This window comes from Myxine glutinosa, chromosome 2 (assembly GCF_964187855.1).
Source record: "Myxine glutinosa chromosome 2, kmMyxGlut1.1, whole genome shotgun sequence".
Classification (NCBI taxonomy): domain Eukaryota; kingdom Metazoa; phylum Chordata; class Myxini; order Myxiniformes; family Myxinidae; genus Myxine; species Myxine glutinosa.
Genome location: NC_136262.1, coordinates 44,047,882 through 44,073,022, shown reverse-complemented (window position 1 = coordinate 44,073,022; position 25,141 = coordinate 44,047,882). Strand labels below are relative to the sequence as shown.

General features: G+C 44.8%; 1 protein-coding gene across 1 annotated transcript in view; it reads right to left on the bottom strand.

The window, feature by feature from the left end:
• LOC137422386 (CUB and sushi domain-containing protein 3) overlaps window positions 1–25,141 on the bottom strand; it is a 1,172,941-nt gene that overhangs the window by 315,994 nt on the left and 831,806 nt on the right. The window contains 4 exon segments of the mRNA XM_078772588.1: window positions 8,228–8,352; window positions 8,564–8,767; window positions 9,301–9,396; window positions 9,546–9,659. Coding sequence (XP_078628714.1) covers window positions 8,228–8,352; window positions 8,564–8,767; window positions 9,301–9,396; window positions 9,546–9,659 — 539 coding nt within the window.

The following is a 25,141-nucleotide window of genomic DNA, read 5'->3' as shown; positions in this document are numbered from 1 at the left end:
ACACACGTGGTGAGAGGTGAAGAGTTAATCTTTTAATCACGCATTAAATGTATTTTCCAATCGCGCTGATCATCTTTTAAGAGTGCTTTGAATGCATGTTTGCCAAACGATCTGTCATCTCTATATATAAAGGAGGAGTGTCTGTCTGTCTGGATGTCCGCATATAACTCAAGAACTACACATCGGAGAAAAGTTTTAGACACAGATTCGGAATCAGCATAAAATTCCGGTGGTTATAGGCTACTTTTTATTTTAATATCAATGGTTTAAAAAACCGGGCCAGCTGCAATTCCATGGTGTAGTTTGTGGCGGCGCTATTGCCCCTTTCCGATACCATGACGCATTGCGGTTCCGATTCGCGATAAGGTCTATGCGCTATCACCGACACTTTTCCACCTTTTCCATACCTTTTAATCAGATTTACCTTATCGTCCATCGTAACCACATTACGCTTGGAAACACGAGCATTATCCTTCTTCGGACCCATGGCTAACACAGACACAGTAAAGGAATACTGTACATCGCCTCTGTTTTGAATGAGAATCAGCGGTTGCGCGTACGTACAGTATACTGTACGTACATATTTATATATTTTTAATGTGCTTTTTATTGTATTTTAAATTGTTTTTTAGCTTCTTTTATTGTTAATTTATGTACTATTTTATTTATTTTAAATATATATTTAAGGAAAACAAATGTTTTCACGTCCGTATGAGTGACGTAAAGTCGCACATAATGACGTTCGCTGCCCGGTCATGAAAGAAATTATGATTCTCTTGACAAAGTGACATGAAGATCAGCCAGTAAACCTCCCAACTGAGTTTCTCAACAGTCGTCAGCCTCAATTCTAAAATCCTTAATTTTCATCCTAATGACTTGAACTTTGAATAAGATTTACATATCGGCTTGCTGGTCCTCCCCCAGGAAACCACCAACTATTTTTGAGATCGGCGTAGGCCAAAGGTCAACCACTCTTTTTTTTAGTTTCTAAAATCCTCAATTTTAATCCGATTCACTTGAAATTTGAATGGGATTTACATATCAGCAAACTGAATTCAACCAACAACTATTTTTGAGATCACCATAGGCCAAAAGAGCAACATAGGCCAAAAGTCAACAACAATTTCAAATTTCTAAAATCCTCAACTTTCATCTGATTGACTTGAAATGTGAAGAGGATTTGCATATCAGGTCACTGAAATTGAACCACCAATTCTTTTTGAGATCAGCATAGGCCAAAAAGTAAACATAGGCCAAAGGTCAACAACTTTAGGTGAAGTTTTTAAAATCCTACATTTTCATCCAATTGACTTGAAATTTGGATAGGATTTGCATATCGGGTCACCTAATTCAACCACCAATTATTTTTGAGGTCTAAAGGTGAAAATATCAATATGGGCCAAATTTCTAAAATCGTCAATTTTCATCTAATTGACTTGAAATTTGAAGAGGATTTGCATATCAGATCACTGAATTAAACCACCAATTATTTTTGAGGTTAACATAGGCCAAAAGGTCAACAACTTATTTCAGGAATATTTCAAGACATATTTCTGGCGCAGGGGCAATCAATGAAGGTTGTAGGCCTGAACTTCACAGAACAAGTGTTTGCCCATGGCCAGCTGTACGTGGGCTGCTCGAGGGTTGGAAAACCAAGCAATCTTTATGTCTTGGCACCAAGTAAGAAAACCAGAAATGTTGTATACCCAGAGGTTTTGAGAAATTGAAAATTAAAAAAACGTCATGTAGGAAATGTACTGTGATATTGCTCTAAAATATACATGTTCTTTTCATCATATATTTGTATTATTCCCATTCAACCTGGGCGAAGCCGGGTACCTCAGCTAGTATATACATATATATACAGGGGCGGATCCAGGAATTTCAATACGCGGGGGGGGGGGGGGTGCATAAGACAAAAGCGCTGGGGGGGTTAAGGGGGGCGTGGGGGTCCTCCCCCAGGAAATTAAAAAAAATTGATCATCAGAAACGGCATTTCATGCGTTCTTGGAAGTTTCTGCAGTTCCTTGCGTTCTTCCCTGGTCCAACAGTTCAACAGATTCGCGATGACTAATGGTCAGATAGAGGAACTGGTGAAACGACTTGCCCAGCTGTTCCTTCTGCTATAAATTGATGAATTTGGTAGGTGTGTGTTTGTGTCTGTGGGTGTGTGTTTGTGTGTGTGTGTCTGTGGTGTGCATGCGTGCGGCATGTTTTTTGTGTAGTTCTACTGGAGCTTTCCGATATGGAATTTCTGATTTGTGTAGTTCTCGCGAAATGATTGTTATGATCTCCTGAGTTAATTAGGCTAATTAACTACAAAGAATACAGAAGAATTCCCATGTTTCTAAACGCACGCCATGTTAAGGTGTATAGAGTAGTTTAATCGGTGCTGGGCAAAGCCCGGCACAGCCATCAGCCATGCGCCAAGGTTGTGAAGCTCAAGGCAGGGGGTTCTCCCCACAAAAGAGATCACATGGGACAGCGGATGTGAATTATTTTATTAATCGTAAATGTTTCTATTTTGGAATAGATGGCACTTGTGTTTCTGAATGAAAATGTCACACACATCATGTGGGGATATGGTGAAGTCATGGTGTATGTTTATGAGGGCCAGAGATGCCTTCCGACTTTCTCCCATGGAATTTCTTAGGTAGGTCTTCAGACGACGCAGGCAAGAAAATGAGCGTTCGGCCTCACAGGAGCCTACAGGGAGGGTGCATCCAATATGGAGTAGGACTTTGATGGATGGAAATTCGTCTCCATCGACTGCGCAGAAACAATCCATGAATGTGCTTGGAAGCGTGTTGTTGGGCTTCCTTCTCCAAAACATCTGCCAGTCTCTAAGCTCATTTATCAGTCCTGCTGGATGTTTCATATCGTTTTTCCAACGCAATAGCTTCTGATGTAGGGCTGGAATGTCGCAGGTATCGGCGATTATTGCAGATGGCATCAGCAGAAACAGATCACTACCTTCCCGATTTTCAGCACAGAATCGGGAGTCCATTTCCTGGCTGAGATGGTCGAGAAATGGAATGCGCATGTTTCTGAGGTAGAAGAGCAAGGGAGTATTGGCGGCAGTGTTTGGATGATGGATTTGTCGTTTATAACTCTCGGCATTGTGACATCACCTCCTACAGATTATATCATGGCCTAGCGTGATCGAACCACAGAGAGAATTCAGTTTCAGCATTTGAACCTAGTTGAGTGAGCGCGTCCTTCTTGTTGTCAATCATAGAGTATGCCTCCAGCACATCCATGCCATTGCGTTGAGGGGGGGGGGGGGGGGGTGTGCACCCCCTGCACCATCCTCCTTGATCGAGGAGGGGGGGTGCGCACCCCCTGCACCACCCCCCCCCCTGGATCCACCACTGATATATATTTATATATGTATATATATGAGTGTATATATATATATATGTATATATATATATATATATATATATATATATAAAATTATAATTTTAGTTCTCCAGCCTAATGAGCGCATGCTGTGATGTCACCGTCACGTACGTGCGCTTTGCCTGCAAAGCTCCGGAAGAGCCATCCAACAATGTGTAATTTATATTTTAGTTCAGATACTGTCATAAGTGCATACAAAAACTCACAGTTACCAACCTGGTTTCACCCTTGTTGGGGCTTCATCAGGGCAACGCAGTGAGACCTGCATACACTTATGGCTCTGAAAACCTTTCGGTTATATACCAGTCATTATGCGACTACATACCATAGCCTGGTGTTGGCTTAGCGGTTAGGGTGCCAGCTTGGGATCCTAGGATCCTGAGTTCGAATCCCGGTCGATCGCTGAATTAACACCAGTGGTGTTGACTCAGCTTGTCATCCTTCCGAGGTCGGCAAATTGAGTACAAGCTTGCTGGGATGAATGATCCTGGTGTGTAACCCGGCTTAGAATAGGTACACCGTATCCCTGCTCATCGTAAGAGGTGACTAAGGGTTGGCATCAGGAAGGGCATCCAGCCATAAAAACTGCCTCAAAAAGGGAACCAAGAGGTCATGGGGCCCGCAAGGCTAACCCCCGCTTTAGCGGGGAAAAATGGCCTCAAAACGATCATTCATTCATTCATTCATACCATGAGAGGTGAACCACCATTAACGTATCCCATCCAGCTATGCTGTACCTTAATGGGAGCAATAAGTACCGTCTGCCACACGGTACATAATCTCTGGTATCCATTCATTATATGGAGTCGCCTGAATTGAAGGGGCGTGTGTAACAGGGCGTGGCGTGTGGGCGTGGGCGTGGGCGCCCTGAAGGGGCGTGTGTAACACAAGACTTTCTAAAATCCACAATCACGTTCTTAGTTTTACTAACATTCAGTTGAAGATTGTTAGCTGAACAACACTCCGTCACCATCAGGTCCTGAACCTCATCTCTGTTCATCGTTTCATCGTCATTCATGATCAGGCCAATTAAGATCGTGTCATCTACCAATTTTACCAGGAAGTTGTTTTGTCGACGAGCAACACAATCTTAAGTAAAAAGTGAATACAGCAGATAGTCCAGGAGCCAGAATCTGCTCAAAATGGTTTCGTGCAACACCCACTACACAGTTGGTTTGTCACTTCCAGGTGATTGGGGAACATCTATAGAACAAATCCACCCCTGATGTACAGTTGAATTGTGGCAGCAAAAATAAATGGCAGCCACTTTTCTATGAGGGGGGTGGTGTCCGAGGCGTAAATCTGAGATTTTGACGGATTTCATTTATTTATTTTTTCTCTTAGCCCCTACAGGCAAAATACATCCAATTTTGTTGTGAAAGTTTCATTCATGAGTATGAGACATCTATATGTGCATGTTATAAAATAGTTTTATATTTCACATGTCTTAGCTGTTCATATAATTATGCAAAAATAATATCGCCTAATTCGAGGAATTCCCGAAATTTCCAAATATTTTGCTATCAAAACATTTTATACAGTTGTCTATGCAGGTGAAATAGTATTGATGTGATGAAATATCATATTATTGTTGTAACATGAAACAACTGCACTTTGTATTTTGCAGTTGTCTGAATAAGAAGCAAGGAACATAACAACCTAAGCATGGCGAGCGAGAGTAGTGCAGAGGAATCTTTCCCACTTCTACCACAAAAACGCATGAAACTAATCGATTGGAAAAAATGCATCATCTGCCAAACAAGCACAGCTTCAGATTTAAGGAAAGCAGGTGATGAAGGAATTGCAAAGTTTGTATCAGCTGCAAAATACAGAGGTGATGAAACCTACCAACGTCTCGAGACTTCTATTGAAACGTTGCACACTATGGAAACTGTTTGGCATCGTGCATGTTACCAGTCGTGCACAAGCTCACACAATCTTAAGTATGTCCATGGAAAGCCAGCAGAGGATTGCTGTTTGAAGGACGTTGACGAAAGTACAACCCGGCTGAGAAGTTCAGCACCTGCTGTGGACTGGTCGTTGTGTCTCTTCTGTCAACGCAAGTACCATGGAAAGAGCAAGGTACTGTACAATATTACAACGTTTGATGCGTGTACCGCAATACAGCAATCAGCATATGTAAAGGGAGACGACGACATGCTTATCAAGATAGGTGGCATTGACCTGATAGCTGCTGAGGCTAAATACCACAACTCATGTAAAGCTCAGTATACAAGCAAAGCGAACCTCAAGTACCATGCATACAAGGAAGAGAAGCGCACAGAAGATGTCTATTCAGATGCTTTTACTAAGCTCATGTCCTCGGTTGAAGTAGGCATCCAGCGAGGAAAGGCTTATGAGCTCACCAGCCTTCTTGCAAAGTACAAGACTATTCTGACAGGTATGGATGTTAAAACAGCAGATAGCTATACCAGTCAGACACTCAAGCTAAGGTTCCAGAATCACTTCAAGGACAGTGTGGTTTTTCATCAACAGCAGGATCGAAGCAAATCCCAATTGGTATACTCCAGCAAGATCTCACTATGTGAAGTTATCAACCAACGCCGCTCATTTGAAAGAGAGACAAACTGCAACTACTGATACAGCATACGTTACCCATGACGATGCAGACGCTGGGCCGATGAGCACCATTTACCATGCCGCTCAGATCATCAGGACCGATTTGAAGGACTGTGCAGGCATCCAAATTCGCCCATTGAGCCTTCATGATCTAAATCTGAGGAGGTCCAAGGACATGCTACCAGAAAGTCTATATAACTTCCTGTGCTGTGTCATCTGCAAGGAATCAGCTCCACCATCATACACTGAGGATAACCCTAATGCAGCAGATGAACGTCATGTTATAATGCTTGGCCAAGATATTGTACACAGCGCTTTACATAGCAGAGTAAAAACATCTAAGCATGTAAGTCTCGCCATGTCAATACGCTACCTGACTGGTTCGAAACAAGTCATCAACATACTCAACCGCATGGGCCACTGTTCATCTTCACGTATGTGCCATGTTCACCTATGTGCCTGCAAGAACAATAACATGCCATGCACAGAAGCCTGCACTTGCATGGGAGATGAACAATGCAAAAACACAAACAAGGAATCTACCACAAGCGACTCAGAAGATGATGATGAGGAAGATTAATGATGACATTTTCGTGATTTTATACCACTTAGAGGATGATTCAGTAGCAAAATATGTGTTTATTTTAATAATACAACAAATAACAGTTATATGTTAACATTGTAATGTTCAGTGAATGACTATGGTTATGATACGCAGCCAGATTTGCCCTGGTGAGATATTTTTGCTGAGATTACTTGTGGACTTTTGGTCATAACAGGAGTGGGGTTGATGATTTAAGGGGAAATGAAATCTATATTTTTCTGACTTTACTTAAGGATTGTCCAATTTTGTTTCTTGAAAAGATCACAAAGATATATCATATTACAACCATAACCGCATTTGAACAACATAAAGATGATATTGCATAATTACAGTCGAAAAGCAAAAACTACATATTTCAGCGATTTTGTGTGTTTTGGGTATAATTCAAGGTATAATAATAATTTTTTAAATCATACTTGAACAGCACAACGAAAATCCCCTCATACTACCCACTATCCTTTTAATTATAATGTTGAAGAATCCCTATTGGAAGAGCTGAAAAAACAAAAATACAAAAAAAAAATCGTGAATTTCGAGCTTTACGCTAACCCCTTAATAGAAAAGTGGCTGCCATTTATTGTTGCTGCCACAATGTAACTGTACATCAGGGCTGGATTTGTTCTACAGATGTATCCCAAGCACCCTGAAATGACAAACCAACTGTGTAGTGGGTGTTGCACGAAACTCATTTTCTAGGCCTCTCTTGAAAACTGGCTCCTGGACTAAGAGGACTTAAAACACAGCCCTGAGGAGCACCTGTGTTCAAAACAAGCGATGAGGATGTTCGGCTGCCAATCACCACCTATGGCCTATCACTTAGAAAGTCTAAAATCAAATTACAAATAAAATAACAGTCCAATATGTCGAAGTTTCACAAAAAAATTAGAGGGGATTATGGTATTAAAAGCAGAACTGTAATCGACAAAAAGCATCCCAACATAGGTGTTACCCTTATTCAGGTGTTGTCAAAAGGTGTGGTGGGCAAATGAGACAGCATCATCAACAGAACGATTTGACCGATAGGCAGACTAAAACGGGTCTGGAGTTACAGGAATGACAGACTTGATGTGAGACAATATCAAACTTTCAAAACATTTCATTATGACAGATGTTAGTGCTACTGGCCGGTAATCGTTTAGGCACATAGCCGGTATTGGTATGACGACAGACTTTTTGAAACATAATGGAATGACAGTTCTAGTGACGGATTATAAAAATGTCAGTGAAAACTGCAGATAGCTGATCTGTACAGTATCTAAGGGCAATAGATGGAATTGCATTATATTAGATGGATTTACAATCATTATATATATATGCTGTATACTGTATATACACAAACATATAAATATACACACACACACACACACACACAAACACACACACACACACACACACACACACACACACACACACACACACACACTCATTTCACTAGAGGTAGATGGTCCAAGTAATATTATCAATCACACTGTTCTTTTGAATAATTTTAATGTACAGTACTGTATACCAAGCATGAAGAAGCTGATAGCAACACTTCGGTAAGCATATGCAAAGGCAAAGCTCTAATTCTGCACAACAATGTTGCAGTAACCGCCATATAATGATGAAATAAAATGAAGATGGAATCCAGAAAAGCCTCACCTGCACACCTGAGCCTTCAAGAACAGTAATTATCCAAACACAATTCAAATTGTTATCGTACGGCTCTGGGAAGCCGGGGGATAAAATGGACCCTTTAGGTTCGGTCAGATTTCCCCCACACGGCACTGAAACACACAGTTGATCCATTAGACAGGCCTGCCAGGCAGCTGGTATGGACAGAAAACACAGCAAGAATGAGAATGGGGAAAGAAGCCGACACTTTGTATAAAATTCCTTCCTCATTGTGACACAAATTCATCAAAATTTTGTCTCCAAAATGAGGTGATGGTACAGTGCAGTGAAACAGGTTTGGAAATCAATGAAGAGATGTCTCACCTACACAGCTGGGTAAAGAATCGTTCCATTTGGCGAGGGCATTGTGCATCGGTTGGCAACGAATAGCGTGGGAGCCACGCAAAATGTAGCCATTGTCACACTCAAAGTGGAGCACAGCACCTGCACTGAAATTAGTGCCCATTCGTCTGCCAAACTTGGGCTCTGGCATCGAGTCGCACTGTCTGGCGCTCGTGCGGGGTACAGCTGGGAGGGAGCACAAAAAGTCAGCAAAAATTATACCAGGTCAAATGTGTATTACAGCCTTCCTGGTCTAAGAGCACAGAGTAACTGGTACAGCATGTGTCCTTTGCCAAAATAACATTTAACTTTTGGAACTTTTCAGCTCAAGAGGCAATTTGCGTGTCAGCTGGAAGCAACAGGATAGGAGGATGTCAGCAACAAGTGAAATTAATTGGTGCAAATAATTATTGGGAAGCCTGACAAATGCAATTTAACAGAGAAAGACAGCAGGTGGAGCATGGCTTGTACCGAGAAAAGTAAAAAAAGATGCAAACCATACTTATCGGAGATGTACAATACAAAAGGAAGAATCATAGAAATCATTCGGCTCTTTATTTGCAGCCACAACATCTCAAATAAAATAACACTTTGGCCCGGATAGGCCTCGTCAGTCAATTATTCAATCATGTTGTTAGAGTGAAATGCTTTACAGTAGGAGCAGGCAGGCTGCTTCACCCATAATGTCAGAAAAAAAAAGGATTTGCTGTCAAACGTACCCTGGTAAATGAAGTGAAAGCCTTTCCCCATATTCTCAACATCAGATGTAAATTTGATTGTAATCTCATTTCCAGAACTCAGGGGAAGAGTCTCTCCTGCAAGTGCAGAACAATTAGAAATCTATTTGGTAAGTAACGTCTCCCATTCGGTGCAGCAAAAGCCCCGATGGTTGAATATCAGTGACAAACTTGTATTTAGTTGTAAGCACTTACAATGGCAATAACATGCGGCATAGCTCTCTCACCTGTATGGGTGCCTGATAAGGAGCTGAGGAGTCCAGATTGTGAGCTCTGACCGTTATAAATGTCCACAACGTCATTCAAGGCCGTTTGGAAAAACTTGAACTGCCCAAAAACCACTGTGAGTGAAAAAGAGTCGAGAAATATTTCGTCAAAAGAAGAAGAACAGGTGTGAATTAAAGCCTGACAATAAAAAAAAGCCGCAATTCGAAGTTAATTTGCATTCGGAGATCATTTGAATAGCTAAACTTGCTTTACGATGGTGGCTTCGGAATGGACTTAGCAAATCTATGCACCATTTGGTCTTTCCTTTTAACGAGGAATGTAGAAATAATTTGCACTAAAAACAGAAAAGCACTTTGTTTCTTTCATCAATAAATGAGTCTTGTATTTTTGCGAAAACAGGGTGTTTTTTTGCGGAAGTTTTGTTAGAATCTTACATCTCATTTACTAAAACAAATATTTACAGATAAATGGTTTCAATTCAAGAATGTCATTTATATGTTAGATGTGAATTTGTCTTTCAAAGAAAATATTTAACACCAGCTGATATACCTGTTAAGGATGATTGTTAGGATGATATGGGATTTGATAGAAGAGAGACAAAACAACATCAACAACAATCCCATGATGGAATGGTGATGGAAGCACTGCCCACTGGAATGCCTTGATGTCATCCAGCATGGTGAACACTTTCAGAAACGTCTACTTTTGACTGAGCAGAACAGATTAAATGGAGGAGTTGTAAGGAAATTTAATACCAAAAGCAGAATTAAAAAACTTTATTATGTCTATGAAAATTGGTGATGATGTTTGAAGTTGTGAGACAGGAGAGTGTGAGAAAGGAGATGTTTGAAGTTGTGAGAAAGGAGTTGTGAGAAAGGAGATCATGGGAAAATGAAAAGACGAAGACAGACGGACAGATGTACATCGTCCTTTTGATTATATAGATTTTTAATTTGGTGAATAATTATGTTCAAATCGAGCAAACTACTGTGTATTAGCATCTCAAGTCAGCAGATCACTGATGATTTTCAAATTCAAAATTGCCGATACTGTAAAATCCAAGTCTTCAAGCATCCATGTCTGCTCAACCCTAAAAACAAGCTGCGATTTGGTCTAATGAGAGTAACAAGTTACATGTGGGTACCGGAAGGATGCTTTTTAATGGGTTCTCTGATCTAATAAAATTTCAAGCATTTAAACCGAATTCCTGTGTGCGAATAAAAGTTCCAACTTTATATTCATAGCGCTTGAGCAGATAAACAAGCACAACAGAAATGCTGAAAATAAAATTGGAAGATCGATACGGTACCGTATTTTTCGGTGTACAAGTCGATACTCTAACTTTTTCCCTGGAATTCCGGATCGACTTACCTATAAGGTTTAAGGTTTTAGGCAATATAATTGAATAAATGAAAAAAGTGGAATTGTGAACTTTTCTTAAATAAATTTGTAACTGATAATTTAAACCACTGCAGAAATCATTGCCCGGAATGTTTGCCAATTGGGTGAGCAATTAAACCTTAATCCTGCTCACTGGCGCATGCAAAACGATCCAATCAATAACGAGCACGCACTCACCAATTACCTATAAACCATCCCTTTCAATCATAATACATCCTTACTACGTGTTCTCAAAATGCCTCCGGTAAAGTCACACAAGTCGTTCATGGTAGCTTTTAAGTTGGAAGTTGTAAAGTTTGCTGTGCAAAGGAAATACGGTGTCAGAGAGAAGTGCAGCTTGTTTTAAAGGTTCAGACACAGAAAATCATGTTTGCTTTAATGAATATATATGGCTTCTCTTAACACTAAATCGTTCTTTCCTTCAATAAATATCTTGGAAGAAAGATTTTGATGTTTTCTTGTGTCATTTTACGCTCGATAGGCTCCGCCACCCCCCCCCCCCCCCCCAAAAACGGCGATTCAAATACGTCATATATCACGTGACACACTACGTCATCTTGAGAATGCTCCAATATTTTTGCTGTGGGACTTGTGTGTACGTACGGCCTACATATGCTCAGAACTCTGAAAAAGTACTCAGAATGCCAGCTGGATGTATTGTTGCTGGTTCGTCGCAATACAGTATACAACCAAAGATGGTGTGAGTGTGCATGCTTTACCAAAGTACACAGCTGTAAGGAAAATATGGATAACAAAGGTAAACTGAACAGAGGTAAGTGGCATGGTCCAACTGCTTCGAGCATCATTTGCAGCGTCCAATTTGAAGATAACTCATACAACACTGGCCTGTATTCCCAGTCTAGCTCTATGATTTACTACTCTACCAGTTGTTATTGCTGTGTCTTTCTTCAATGTCATTTTGAGTGTTGTGAACACCAGGTATTTCATGACCGGTCCTCCCCAATTTCCACCTCAGGTTCATACATGTACGATCTGACAGCACCTTCTATGTACAATGATTTTTACTATCATCATAATCAGAGGATTTCTGATCAGAAAAATCTTTGTCAAATTCATTTTTGAAAAGCCTTAAGCGAGTTGTGCGGCCATTATCCATTGCGTGCTGAGGCAACCTTTCCCTCGATTACGTTATGCAGATGACGTCATGACCATCGTGTTTTTGGGGATTTTTTAGGGGTGTTACCCGACAAGTTCTCTTTTTTAAACTGTAACACCCCAACAAATTATTGGAATTAAAAACCACGTTGAGTTCTTTAATTATTAAATTAAAAATCTATATAATCCCATGGAATAAAAAATTCAGTGTCTGTGGACCTTTAAATACTATATTTTGTATCGAAATAGCTTTCGACATTTGTTACATGTACCTCTCTCTATATGATAACAGACATGTTGATAATGTATTTGCATTCCAAATTTTTCCAAAAGGTCGTCCGTCTGAAATTAGTTCAAATAATATGCACAAAACAGATCATTAGTATTCATGGCAATACTTTTCTGATGAACTGACAATTTCACGAACTACCATAGTTGATGTAGCTTCATCTCATACTCCCAATATACTTATCTATGAATGATGGGAAGAAAAATGGGCAAATTAGGCAATTCGACTAATACTCCACATCAACTTGTAGGCCGAAAAATACCGAACATGAAATTAAAATGTGGCTGTTAAAGTTCCTGCCATGCACAGACTGTTGGAATTTGATCCACTAAGGTGCACATGTCTGGCGAACAAACTCACAGGATCCTTGGTCTTTTCTAAAACTTTGCTTCTGAAATCAGGAGCACCGAGGGAAAGGCTGAGAGTTGGATGCCACTTAAATCTTGTCGATCCAGATTTGTGAGTAGCTAGAATGGCAGCGCATAAGATAGCCGAGCTATCGAATGACATCGTTGTTTGGACGAGTGGTTTAGGCAAATAAAAGACAATTAGTCAATGAATGAAATTGAGAGGGATAATGGGAATGACAGAAAAAGTAGGAAATGAGGATTTGAATGGAGAAAATTTGTTCCATTCGTTTGTGCACAAGTGAACAGGCTAATTCAATGCATGACAAAATTAATAACTAGAAACACCCGCTGCCTACTGGAGCGTATACCCCATCCCTCTGGTGGGGGGCCAATAGAGCACTTGCACTATGCCACGTGTACAGTGCAAAATTGCAAGTCATCTCCACATGTAACTTGTACCCAGTCCAACCACGACTGGGTGACGTTATAGTTACTATATACTTACAAATGTTGTGTCGTCATCGTCACCCCTCCAAAACCCACGTGACTAAAAAAATATTTTTAATGCCTAAAAGCCTTTCCAGTCACACTCTGAGTACAACCAACACATTTCAACTCTTTCAATACAGCGGTTTAGGAGTGCATACAAGTCAAACAAACACACCCACAAAAACCAAAGACACAAGACAAACTAGAATGGCACTCGGTAGAGCACATACCTCCGCCAGGCTGAAGAGTTACGTTTTGTATCCCACGGACAGGCCACATCTGCATCGTTCCGGACCAATCGTTGTTGTCATGCACCGAAATTTAATTGCCTTGTTCTTGTCACCGACCCAACTCATCCACCAAGTTTTGTTATAATCCGTCCATAACTTTTTGAAATATCGTGCCATATATCATTTTTCGCCCACTCTCACAGTGGTGACGAATCACATAAAAAATTCTAATATTCTCAAATCCGGATCCATATCCAGATCTTCACGAAAATCTAATCGATTCGTCCTTGTCATACACCCAACTGGTCCACCAAGTTTCGTCCAAATCCGTTTTGTTTTGTCCTTCGTCCTTTGTTCCAATATATATATATATAAATAAAAGTTGAAAACACACCTGGTCACAAGTGTGCCGCACTAACCGGGTCCTCAGTCGAGGTCCTCAGCATCATCCCGTTTCGACTTACACTCACACACACTCATGCAAAAATTCATTCATGCAAAAACACACCCTCACCCACTCACTCACTCACATACACAAAATAATATGTATGTGTATATATTGTTACGGATCGTGGATTAAAGATGTTATTTTACCGAGCGGTTGGTATTACCGCGTCCGAACAGTTACTCCCCGATTAGAACCCGATTCCACCCGACGTTGACCAGATCGCACCGCAGATATTCAATCGGGAAACCTCTAAAGCGACCGAAAGAGAATGAAAAGAGAAGAAGACAGAGTACGGAGGAAGAACAGATTTATTATACACACACAAGCAAAAAAGAAAGAGCGACCAAAATTATTTACAGCAATGGATGGAAGAAGCAGTCACACAGTGCATCGTTAGCTTAAACTATTCATTTTACTTAACCCCAAGACAACGAGTAGGACAGACGACGTTCACACTTACACGGGGGATATTGCAGGCAGGTAGGGCTTTAGGTGGATTGTTGGAGAGGGAGGCAGGGTCGGAGGCAGCAGCTCTCAATTCCTCGCGGTTTTGGCGGGAAAACCCTCCGTCGCGTATCCGCTGCCGATGCTGTAGACGTCACGCGCTGGCTCGGTCACACCTGCTCCTCTCCTTCTGGTGGAGCCGTCTCCCTCCTCTCAGCGCGTCTCTCCAAAGCTGGTTTCCTCTCCTCTTTGGCTTGGAGCGTCTCGCATCTCACTGCTCACAGCTCAGCTCACAGCTCCTTTCGTATGTCACCTCTTCGCTCATCTCTCATCTCTCTCCCAGGTCATCTCATCTGCCGAAGCAGTCCCTTCCAGTCCCCTTTATTACTCCTGGCGGAATCAAGCCGCCGGCTGCGAGGGCACGCCTACCGGGTCGCTAACCGCGGTGCTGGTTGGCCAAGTGGGGATGGCTCACTCCTCCCCTCTATGACGAGGTGGAGACACGCCTTTCTTCTCCGAGATTAGCACATGGGCAATGGCGGCTTGCGGGATTGAACACCACTCGCACCCCTTTTGAAAGGAACTTTGGAGAGCGGAGATGTTTGGGGAAATTGAAAGGGCCTACGCTTATTTTGTTTGATACAATGCAAAGTCAATCTAGTGGGAAACACATATTTAGCCTACATGGAATAAGGAAATAAACTATTTAAAAAGATATATCGTGGCCTGTGTGTAAGTTTCATGGAATTAACTAGGAGGACGGCTGCGACCATTATTTACATTACGAGGGCGTTACACACAACAAAACCATACTTTTCACCTTCGTTACACTTCCTCCAAAATTGTTACACTTCTCAAAAACCGTTACACTTCTCAAATTCGTTACACTTCTCAAAACCGTTACAATATGTATGTATGTGTATATATGTATATATGTATGTATGTGTATATATATGTATGTATGTGTATATATATGTATGTATGTGTATATATGTATGTATGTGTATATATGTATATATGTATGTATGTGTATATATGTATGTATGTGTATATATGTATATATGTATGTATGTGTATGTATATATGTATGTATGTGTATATATGTATATATGTATGTATGTGTATATATGTATGTATGTGTGTGTGTGTGTGTGTGTGTGTGTATATATATATTGTTGCGGTTTTGAGTTTGTACAGTGAGTCTAATAAAGGTTAAAATTTGCCCCTCATAGTTAGTCACACAAGCAACATGTAGCCTCGCGATAGTATAGTTATGTCTTAGTATTTGTAAGCTTAGTTCCTTTCCATTTGTTAGTTCTGCGTTGAGTAGAGCCAAGAGAATAGGCCCTACTGTCATCGACAATCCAGCGTCTGTAGCCTCATGCCCTTTTGCGCTAACGTTGGTTGATTTTGGGTGAGTTAACACGAGGCAGGCTAGGAAGGTCAGGAGGACCGAGGCGGAGCGGCAGAAGCGCTGACGGGTAAGCACAAGCCGCCAATCAGAGCTCAGAGGTGGTGGCGGCAGCGTGGCGTCACAGGGCGTGGTGAGAGGGTTCGAGAGGGATCCGAAGGTTCGGGGAGCGTAGCTATAAAACCCGCCCTCGAAAGGACTAGCGCGGGAACACTTGATGGTGAAAGGACTTTCGCAGATGGACTTGCACTCGATAGGACTCGACTCGAAGCAGTAAAAGGACTAGCGCGGGAATACTTAATGAGAAGGACTTGCATCAGGACTGCAGCCTGAAAGGACTCGCAAGTGGAGAGCGTCAAAGTACACGCGTGAAAGGGCTAGCAATAAAGAACTCGCGTGCACTAACCAGCTCAGAGGATCGAGGAAGAAGAGTTGGCAGCGAACTGTGAAAGAGACGTGGGTGCAGCCAGACGCGCATGAACCGATATACAGTGCATTAAGTCGCGCGAGTGAGAATGGCTGAGTAATCGCCAGCTGCGCTGAGAGTCCCGCCCTTTACCGTTCCACCTCGTCATCTGCCTTGTTCGGGAAATGCGCTCCAAGGTTCCTGCCATCGCCTGCTACCATCTTCGCGGGACGTGCTGGGGCCGTGGAGAGCCGGACGGGGACCGTCTCTGGGCGACCATGTCGACGAGCTGGGGAACATCTACCCATCTGCAATTCCCTGTGTGAGTGTGAGACGGGCCCGTTGTCCTGGTATTTAGTTAAGATTGTCTAAGGCTGCTCTGTGTCTCTGCGTCACTGATCATTGTACATACGTGTGGGAATAATTAAACCTTTGTTCTTCCTTTCTTCCATTCGATCGTTTCAGTGGTTTCTTGATTGGCTAAGCGTGGTACGAATCGGATCGCTCGAATCGGGTTCCACTAATTAAGACTGCACGGACCACGTGGTACTCAATCCGCTCGGCGTACTTAAACCACACGTGGCTCATGCGAGGCTCGTTTCCTCGCTTCCAGGGCAGCGCGGGGAATTAGGTACGAGCGAGAAGTGGTCCTGAGACCCTACTCCGCGTTTGTCCGGAAGGGACGTTGCAAGTCTCGGTTCCGCCAGGCCCAGCCAGAACAAGGGGATTAATCCCCCCTTTGTAAGGGGAAGTAGGGCGGCATAAAACCGCAACTATATATATGTATATATATATATGTATATATATGTATATATATATATATATATATATATATATATATATATATATATATATATATATATATATATATATATATATATATATATATATATATTGTAACGGATTTGAGAATCCTGTATAATTGTTGTAAATATCACCCTCTGTAAATGTGATGAATCTGTGTAAATACCCCCATAATTGTAAAGGTTAAAGGTCGTCCCCATTAGTTAATTCATCGCATACACCTAGCCAATCTTAGAGCCTCTAAATAGTTATTCCCTTATTATGTGTTCCAGTTTAAGACTCTGTTGCCCAGTAATTGACACTCCATTGCACCAAATCAAATAACGATAGCTCCCCTTCAATAATGACATTTCCCAGCCGAACTCTCCCTCTCTGGGTAACGAAGCTTAACAAGCGTGGGGTGCGCGCCCCCTCAACTGGCCTGGCTTTGGAAGCGGCGTTCGCTGCTCGGATGAATACGTGCTCCGTGCTCTGTTTGGACAGGAGGGGCGGGGCTGTTCAGCCCCATGACCAAATAAGGAGACAAGCCCGTGGCTCGCCACGTGGGGCACGCTGGTCGGCCCCATGCCCAAATAAGGAGACAAGCCCGTGGCTCGCCACGAGGGGCGTGCTGTTCGACTCCATGCCCAAATAAGGTAGCAAGACCGTGGCATTGCCATATAAGGCAACGAAACAGAGCACGGGTGAGGGCGGTACCCAAAGAGAGGAGGGTGTGTCACACCCACGTTTGAGGGATGATATATGCGTGCGACGATCGCGCAAGAGAGAACGAGAGGACCGGAACAGATGACAATAGAGCCCAAGGGGTGTCAACGAAAGAACGAGCCCTGCTGCGTGGAACGACCAGGATACGTGTGCCGCTGCCGCCCTGCTCGCTCCCAGCCCGGAAAGGACCTGCTTGCTGTGCGCCCTGCTCAACCTTCCAGGCTTGTGGTTCTACCTTCCTCTCCCTTCAGCCAATCCACTCTACAATTCCCCATTCGTGTACGTGAGTTTGTTTTGTGCGTCTTGTCCCTGGGGTTAAGTAAGACTGTATAGTATAAGCTAGTATTTGCACTGTCCTTCTGATTCTTCCATTCCCTTGTATATTACTTGATTGCTTTTCTTCCTGGAGTTGTGTGTAAATAATAATAAATCCCTGTTCTTCCTACTTTGTCTTCTTCTTCACATTCGGTCGCTTTAGAGGTTTCCAAATTGAGTATACGTGGCGCGATTTGGCCAACGCATATGAAATGAGTTTGGCCCCTTTGATAAACGGCTCACGCCGCAGTTCGCTTCGCTCGGCGCAACCAATCCATTAAGCTGTGGCCGTGAGCGGGGGTGTTTCCGTGCATACCGGGAGGCGCTGGTATTTAGATCATAGGACGGTTGGGCCTAATACCCTACCCAGCGCTGACCGGGCGTGACGTCATACCCTCGGGACCACATCGGTCAGTCATAGACGAGGGGATTAATCCCCCCTCGATAAGGGGGAAAGAGGCCGACGTTGGGTTCCGTAACAATTGGTGTCAGGAGAGTGGGATTGGACCCGAACCAAATTTTTAACATCTGAAAAAAAATTGGTCGAAATTACGAGTGGCCAAAATTTTGTTTAACATCCCAAATTTAAAATCGCGCCATGGATGATCAAGGCGACCGGATGCCGGTGGGGGAATTAGAAGAGGGGTTAGAAGCGACCCAGGACCCCAGGGAAAGGTATATGGAGGAGAGGGAGGAGGAGAACAATGAAGATGTGGTTGCGGGGTATCAGGTGCACAAGATGGCGCCCTCGCGCACGTGGTTGTCGAGGCACAAAATGGCGGCTCGCACATGGCTGCGGCAGCTGAGCCCGCGCCACCAATGAATTTGGACCTGTTTATGAAAGAGATGATAGCCTTTATGGTAAAGACAGACGATAATTTCAAAGGGATGGAAAACAGAATGGGGCAGCAAATGGGAAACCAAATCGGAGGTTTGGAAAACAGAATGGGGCAGCAAATGGGAAACCAAATCGGAGGTTTGGAAAACAGAATGGGGGAGCGATTAGAAAATCGAATCAGGGGGCTGGGAAGCAAAATGGAGCAAATTGGTAAAATTGGGGATAGAATGGGTGACCGCATACAAAAATGTGGGGAGAGCAAACAAAAATGTGGGGAGAGCATACAAAAATGTGGGGAGAGCGCATGAAAATGTGGGGAGACCATGGATCGCATGTCGGGCGAGAGGGTCCCGAGGGTGCACGATGAGGTAAAGCGGGTCGAGAGGCGCTGGTTGGGCGAAGTGGAGAAAAGCGCGGGTAAAATGACGGGTATAGAGATCGCGACCCGGGGTATGGGGCAGCCGGCGACCGCTGAGGTAGAGGGAATTTTATTAAAGCCAACGGTTGTTAAAGAAAAAGAAATAGTTAAAATCGGGCTTGAAGAGATGGCAGAATTAAAAAAGCACCAGTTGGAGGGAGAAATGGATTGTGCACAAAGTCTAAGTTCACATCCTGATGCCGTACTTGCTAATCCTTATAAAGATTTGCGAACGCAATAAAGATTTGCGTGGCGAAGAGGATCCCAAAGGTGAGTCGTGCTGTGTATGGTGCTAAGAGGTTTTTTGGCAGAGTGTTCGGCGCGAAGAGAATTTTCGCGCGCTTGGGATCGAGAAAGCATCCGGGCGTTGGTGAAGGGTCCCCTGTGAGTGGAAATGGCGCGCTTGTGAAAAATAAGTGTGCATCGGGGAATGAGCGTGTTACAAAGCGCGAGTGTGAACCCGAGTGCAAGCGGGAATGCACGTCGGGGTGTACGGGGTGTGACACAGGGAGTGAGAGCGATACGGAGTGTACGTGCGAGGGTGAGAGTGACCCGGAGAATGAGTTGGTGGTGGAGCGGGTGCGAGGATGCACGTAGGGGATGAACGGCGAGAGTGTGCGAGAAAGCACACCTGAGTTGGTTGTGGGGCGTGTGCGGCAGGGCACATCGGAGCGCGTGAGTGGGTGGATGCGAGAGTGCACGCCCATGGTGAGTGGTACGGAGTACGTACTGAGGGAGAGTGCGCAAGACGGTGCGCGAGGTGTGTTAAGGAAGTGTGCGAACGGCAAGTGTGCGCGAGAGGTGTGGTGCGTAACAGGGAGTGCGGTGGTGGAATTGACGGAGTGTGTGGGATGCACTGGAGGCGCAGAGACGCCGGGTTTGGTGAGTGTGAAAAGGGTCGCGTGGTGTGAGCATGCAAGTGAAGCATCGACGTTAACCAGGTTAGCAGTTAGGGCGACGGATAGCCGAGGCGAGCACTCGGGGTGCGGTGCGCTTTGTTGGATGCGATGACCGACCGGGACCGTAAGCGCGTCGCTCTTCGGAGCGTCGCGCACGAATCGGGCCGGGTTCCGCACTGAATGGTCGGTGCCGTGTCAGAGCGGCGATCGGCGCGATTCCCGGGGGAGGGGGGCCAGGTCGAAGGGATCGGAACGGTGCCCCCTGGTGGCGGGGGCGGGGTTCCGACCGGGCGTGATTGAGCCATCGGGCCGGCGACCGCAAGGTGCCGCGCCGAGATGGTGCGTGGAATCTCGGCCCAATGAAGCCTCCTCCCCAGAATCGTGAATGCTGGACGGACTCAACCTGCAGGCGACCAAACCACCCGCATTCATTGCTCCGCTTTGCAAAGCCGAGTTTTAATGAGGTAACGACCCACCGAGGCTCGGATATAGTGGACTGTGATGGTAATAGTGTTTTGATCCGAAATTTAGAGTAGTGAATAGGATTGGTAAAAAATTTGATGATTGGCAAATGATTGGTACAATGATTGGCAGTGATTGGCAGATTTTTGATTGGCTGGAATTTGATGAGCAAAATTGATAGTGGGAGATACCCGATGTGGTGGGATGGCAAATCCACCATCCCTCACACGGGGGCACATGAGCAATAGCTATGGGGTTTATGGCAGTGAAAACTAGCCCGGGAGGGTTAGGATAAAATGGTAGGGATCTAGAGATGACCATAGGTAACTAGATTTAAGTAGCGACATTGGACAGGTAGTGGGGACATAGAGAGGGTAGTTGGATTATAACGACGACGGATGTGCTTAGTATAAGGGGTGACAGGGGAAGCGCGAGTTTTAGCAGGGCACCAGGTAGATCAGATGATGCCGTGTGTGTGAGAGTATTGATATCGAGCAAATGAGGAATTGCTAGGCAATGCTCGGGAGAGATGTGTGTATGAGCGTGGGAGAATTTGGGTGCCTGAGGCAATGGTTTGGAGAGTGAGAAGTGTATTGTGAAAAGAGTAAGGTGATTGTGAGTTGTATTGAGCGTGGAGATATATGGAGCAGCGTATGAGTGAGTAATGGTGATTGAGTGTTGTGTTGAGCAAATGGTCCTGAGGAAGGAGGGTGCAGGAAGCACCAGGAGTGATTGCACAGGTGTGCAAATACAGGTGTATGGAGAATGGTTGGATGGAATAAATGGTCTGGAATATATGGAGTATGCAATGGATGGTATTGAGTGAGTATGGTGGAAACTGTGGAGTGGAGTGGATGGTGCGGAGGTGTATGGGGAGGATGGACCCCATCACGAATACCCGGGGAGGGTAGTTTAAGAGTTAGGTAGAGGGAGTAGGTAAATTGTGGTTGGATATTGGCATCTGTGGTGCGTGTGGAAGAATGGTGTTTGGATGGGTGCATTAGTGACATGGAAATGGCTGGGCGTGTGGCCTGTTAGTGTATGTGGTTGAATGGGCACTCCGCCACTGTGAGGATGTTGGCCAGGTGAGGCCGCAGGTGGGCTCTGGGAGCCGTTAGAGTTGTGGATGGGGCCCGAGGATCCAGAGGACGGACCCGGGTAGCCCAGTGCCAGAGAGGGCACCGAGTGGGGAGAGCGCCAGAGGGCCTTCCCCAGGTAGATAGGTTAGGGTAAGGAGCAGGTAAGCTCGGAGGCAACTGCAGTGGTGGAGGTGTGCAGGTGGGTAGACCTGCTGGGAGAGCCACACGACCCAGTCCTGAAATTGTGCAAAGGCACAGGGAGTTGAATCGGGGGAGTGAGACCCCAAATTGATGAAGCACCACAGTTTGGTCAATGGGAACCATGGTTCTTAAAACCGCATAGAGTAAGATTGCCAATGGATTGGCAGGGAAAGACCCCGGGTAGTGTAAAGTGTATTAAAGTCATTTAGAGGATAGTTAGGATTAAGAATCTCCTCGCACCATCTACATCCACTCACCTGAGGAGATGACGTACCTCCACACCATGCCATGTTTTGATTATTTTTTTTGGTGCAGATGTTTGGATTGTGAGACGCATCATGACGTGGGTGTGACATTGTGCTTTGTTGTTCCATCTCTCCCTCCTTATGAGGATTGATGATGAATTGGTGATGGCAAATTTGGTTAGAGGGATTGTGATGACGAATTTGGTATAGGGGAAATATGGGGAAGACGTGACGGTAGTGACGAATTTGTAAATGTGTGTTTTTGTAAATACGGGGAGGGGCAAGGGGGGGTAGTGTAGGTCACATGTGGGGGGCGTACGGTAGGGGCGAGCTTTCTCACTTCGCTCTCCGTGTGCACCTCGTCCGGCATTACCTTGTTTGATGTGTACCCTTGCGCCCTGACCCATTGCTCACCTGTCTTCTGTTCCCCTGTCTCCCACCCGAGGACTGTGCTCTCTGGGCACTGAGAGGAGCGTGCGGGGAGGTCGCGTCTGTGAGCCCGAAACTCCCGCAACCAGCATGCTTGCATTGATGCACCACTTATGGACCGCCGTTCTGCGGCCAAGCACCACTTTATGGACCCCACGTTTTGGGGCCTGGCACCTCTGCTGGGAACCGGCCATGGTGGCCAGGTAATCTCACTTGCGGCCCAGGGTAAAGGTGGCACCTATGCCAGACAGGTGGACCACCCTTAGTTGGCCCCTATGGCCCTAAATAAAAAGTGGACGCGTTGGTGCCATTTTATTTCCAAATAGGCCGCAAATAGGCCTCTGACACACCTTCAACAGCTCTCCCTACCTCTTCCCCTCTTCCACATCTTACCCTACCCCTCCCCCCCCCCTGTTCTGGACCCATGCTCCCCCTTCCTCTTCATTAACGGTATGGACCTCAAACATCCAGGGCCTTCGCTCAAACTTGACTGACCTCTCCATACAGGTTGCTTCTGACAAACCAGATGTGATCTGCTTAACAGAAACTTTCGTCCTTCATGATGTCTCTGATGCCTTGGTATCTCTCCCAGGTTACTCCCTCCTCCAGTATGATAGACCTGAGCCTCGTCCTGGAGGTGGGGTTGCTATCTTTATAAAAAAAACTCTCTTCCTCACTCGCCCTCCACTGCCCTCTCTCCACCTCACCCCCAGGAATACCTTTGGCTACGGCTTCCCCTTCGCTCCCACCTTTTGTTCATATGTGTGTTGTACCGTCCACCAAACAGCGATGACTCCATCTACATCTCACTGTCTGATAATATGGACCAACTTCTATCTACCCATCCCAACTCTCTCTTCCTCATATGTGATGATTTCAATTGTCACCATGCCAGTTGGCTGGGGGTGGGTACCTCTCTCACCAGCCATGGCTCTTCAGCAAAGGACTTCTGCGACTCACTGGGACTGACACAATCTGTCAATTTCCCGACCCGGATCTCAGTCAACGGAGCATCTTCTCTTCTGGATTTGGTTATGACAAACTTCCCTGAAAATGTCTGCTGCTCTTCTTCTGCTCAAATCGGCTCATCTGATCATGTGCTTGTCAAAGTGGACATCTCTCTGACCATTCTCAGAGAGCCTCCGCAGCGTCGACGAGTCTGGCATTTCACTCAGGCCAACTGGCACGGTCTTCAAGCAGCCATCAATCATCTGGACTGGTCTCCCATCTCTACCGCCTCTGACATCAACTCATCCTGGGAATTCTTTCAAAGTAAATTGCTCTCTCTCGTGCACAGATTTATACCATCTCGTCTTCAGTTGTCATACCCTTCCTCCCGTCCATGGTACACGGAATCTTGTGGTGAGGCTGTTGCCCTGAAACAACTTGCTTTCGTCTCCTGGAAAGCAAATCCAACGGAAGGAAATCTCATTTCCTTTCACAAAGCCCGAAACAGGTGTGTGTCCACCCTCAGGAGAGCCAGGAAACAATATCTCACCATTCTCAAGACCGAACTCTCTTATCTGTCTCCCTCTTCCAAATCCTGGTGGCGTCTGGTCAAATCTGTTTCTGGTGTTTGTTCCCCCTCCATCCCCTCCCTCACCTCAAACGGCTTAACGGCTGACTCCGCACGTGAAAAAGCTGAATGCCTAAACTCTGTGTTTGCCTCTAAATCTTGTGTCCCAAACCCATCCCTCTCTGTACCCATCGTACCCAGTCGTACCCAGCTGCTCCTGGACTCTGTGTCCTTTCCTCCTGACAAGGTGGAAAAGTTTCTGTCAACCCTCAACTCTGATTCTGCAACTGGTCCTGACGGCATCAACCCACCGGTCCTAAAATCATGTTCTTCTGCTCTTTCACTCCCTCTTTCTGTTCTCTTCACCCTCTCTTTTGCTCAAGGTCATCTGCCATCTGCTTGGAAATCAGCCAACATCACCGGTTTGCACAAAAAAGGTGCAAAAACAGATCCCAGCAACGACAGACCAATCAGCCTTCTCCCAATTATCAGCAAAGTCATGGAATCCATCATTGCTTCAGATATTAAATCTTTCCTCTTCTCCAATGGCTTGATCTCTGATCATCAATTTGGTTTCAGACCTGGTCACTCTACTCTGGACATGCTGCTTCTGCTTTCTCAACAATGGATGGAGGTCCTCAACGCCAAACAGGAAATTAGAGCTGTCTCCCTTGACATTTCACGTGCCTTCGATACGGTCTGGCACCCTGCTCTGCTCACCAAACTCTCCTCCTTTGGTATCCATGGAAATCTCCACGCATGGCTGGCGGACTTCCTCTCTGGTCGTAGTCAACGTGTGGCCCTGAATGGGTTTCTCTCATCTCCTCTTCCTGTTCAGGCTGGAGTTCCCCAAGGTAGTGTTCTGGGCCCTGTGCTTTTTCTGGTCTTCATCAATGATCTCTCTGACTCTCTTGAAAATCCTCTCTATCTCTTTGCTGACGACTCTACTCTCTGTCGCTCCATTCCTCATCCCTCAGATCGGCAGTCTGCAGCCTCCTCACTCTCTGCAGACCTGGACAAAATCACAGACTGGTCAAACAAGTGGAACATGTCTTTCAATCCTGACAAATCTCACACTCTTACAATGTCTCTCCGAAAGG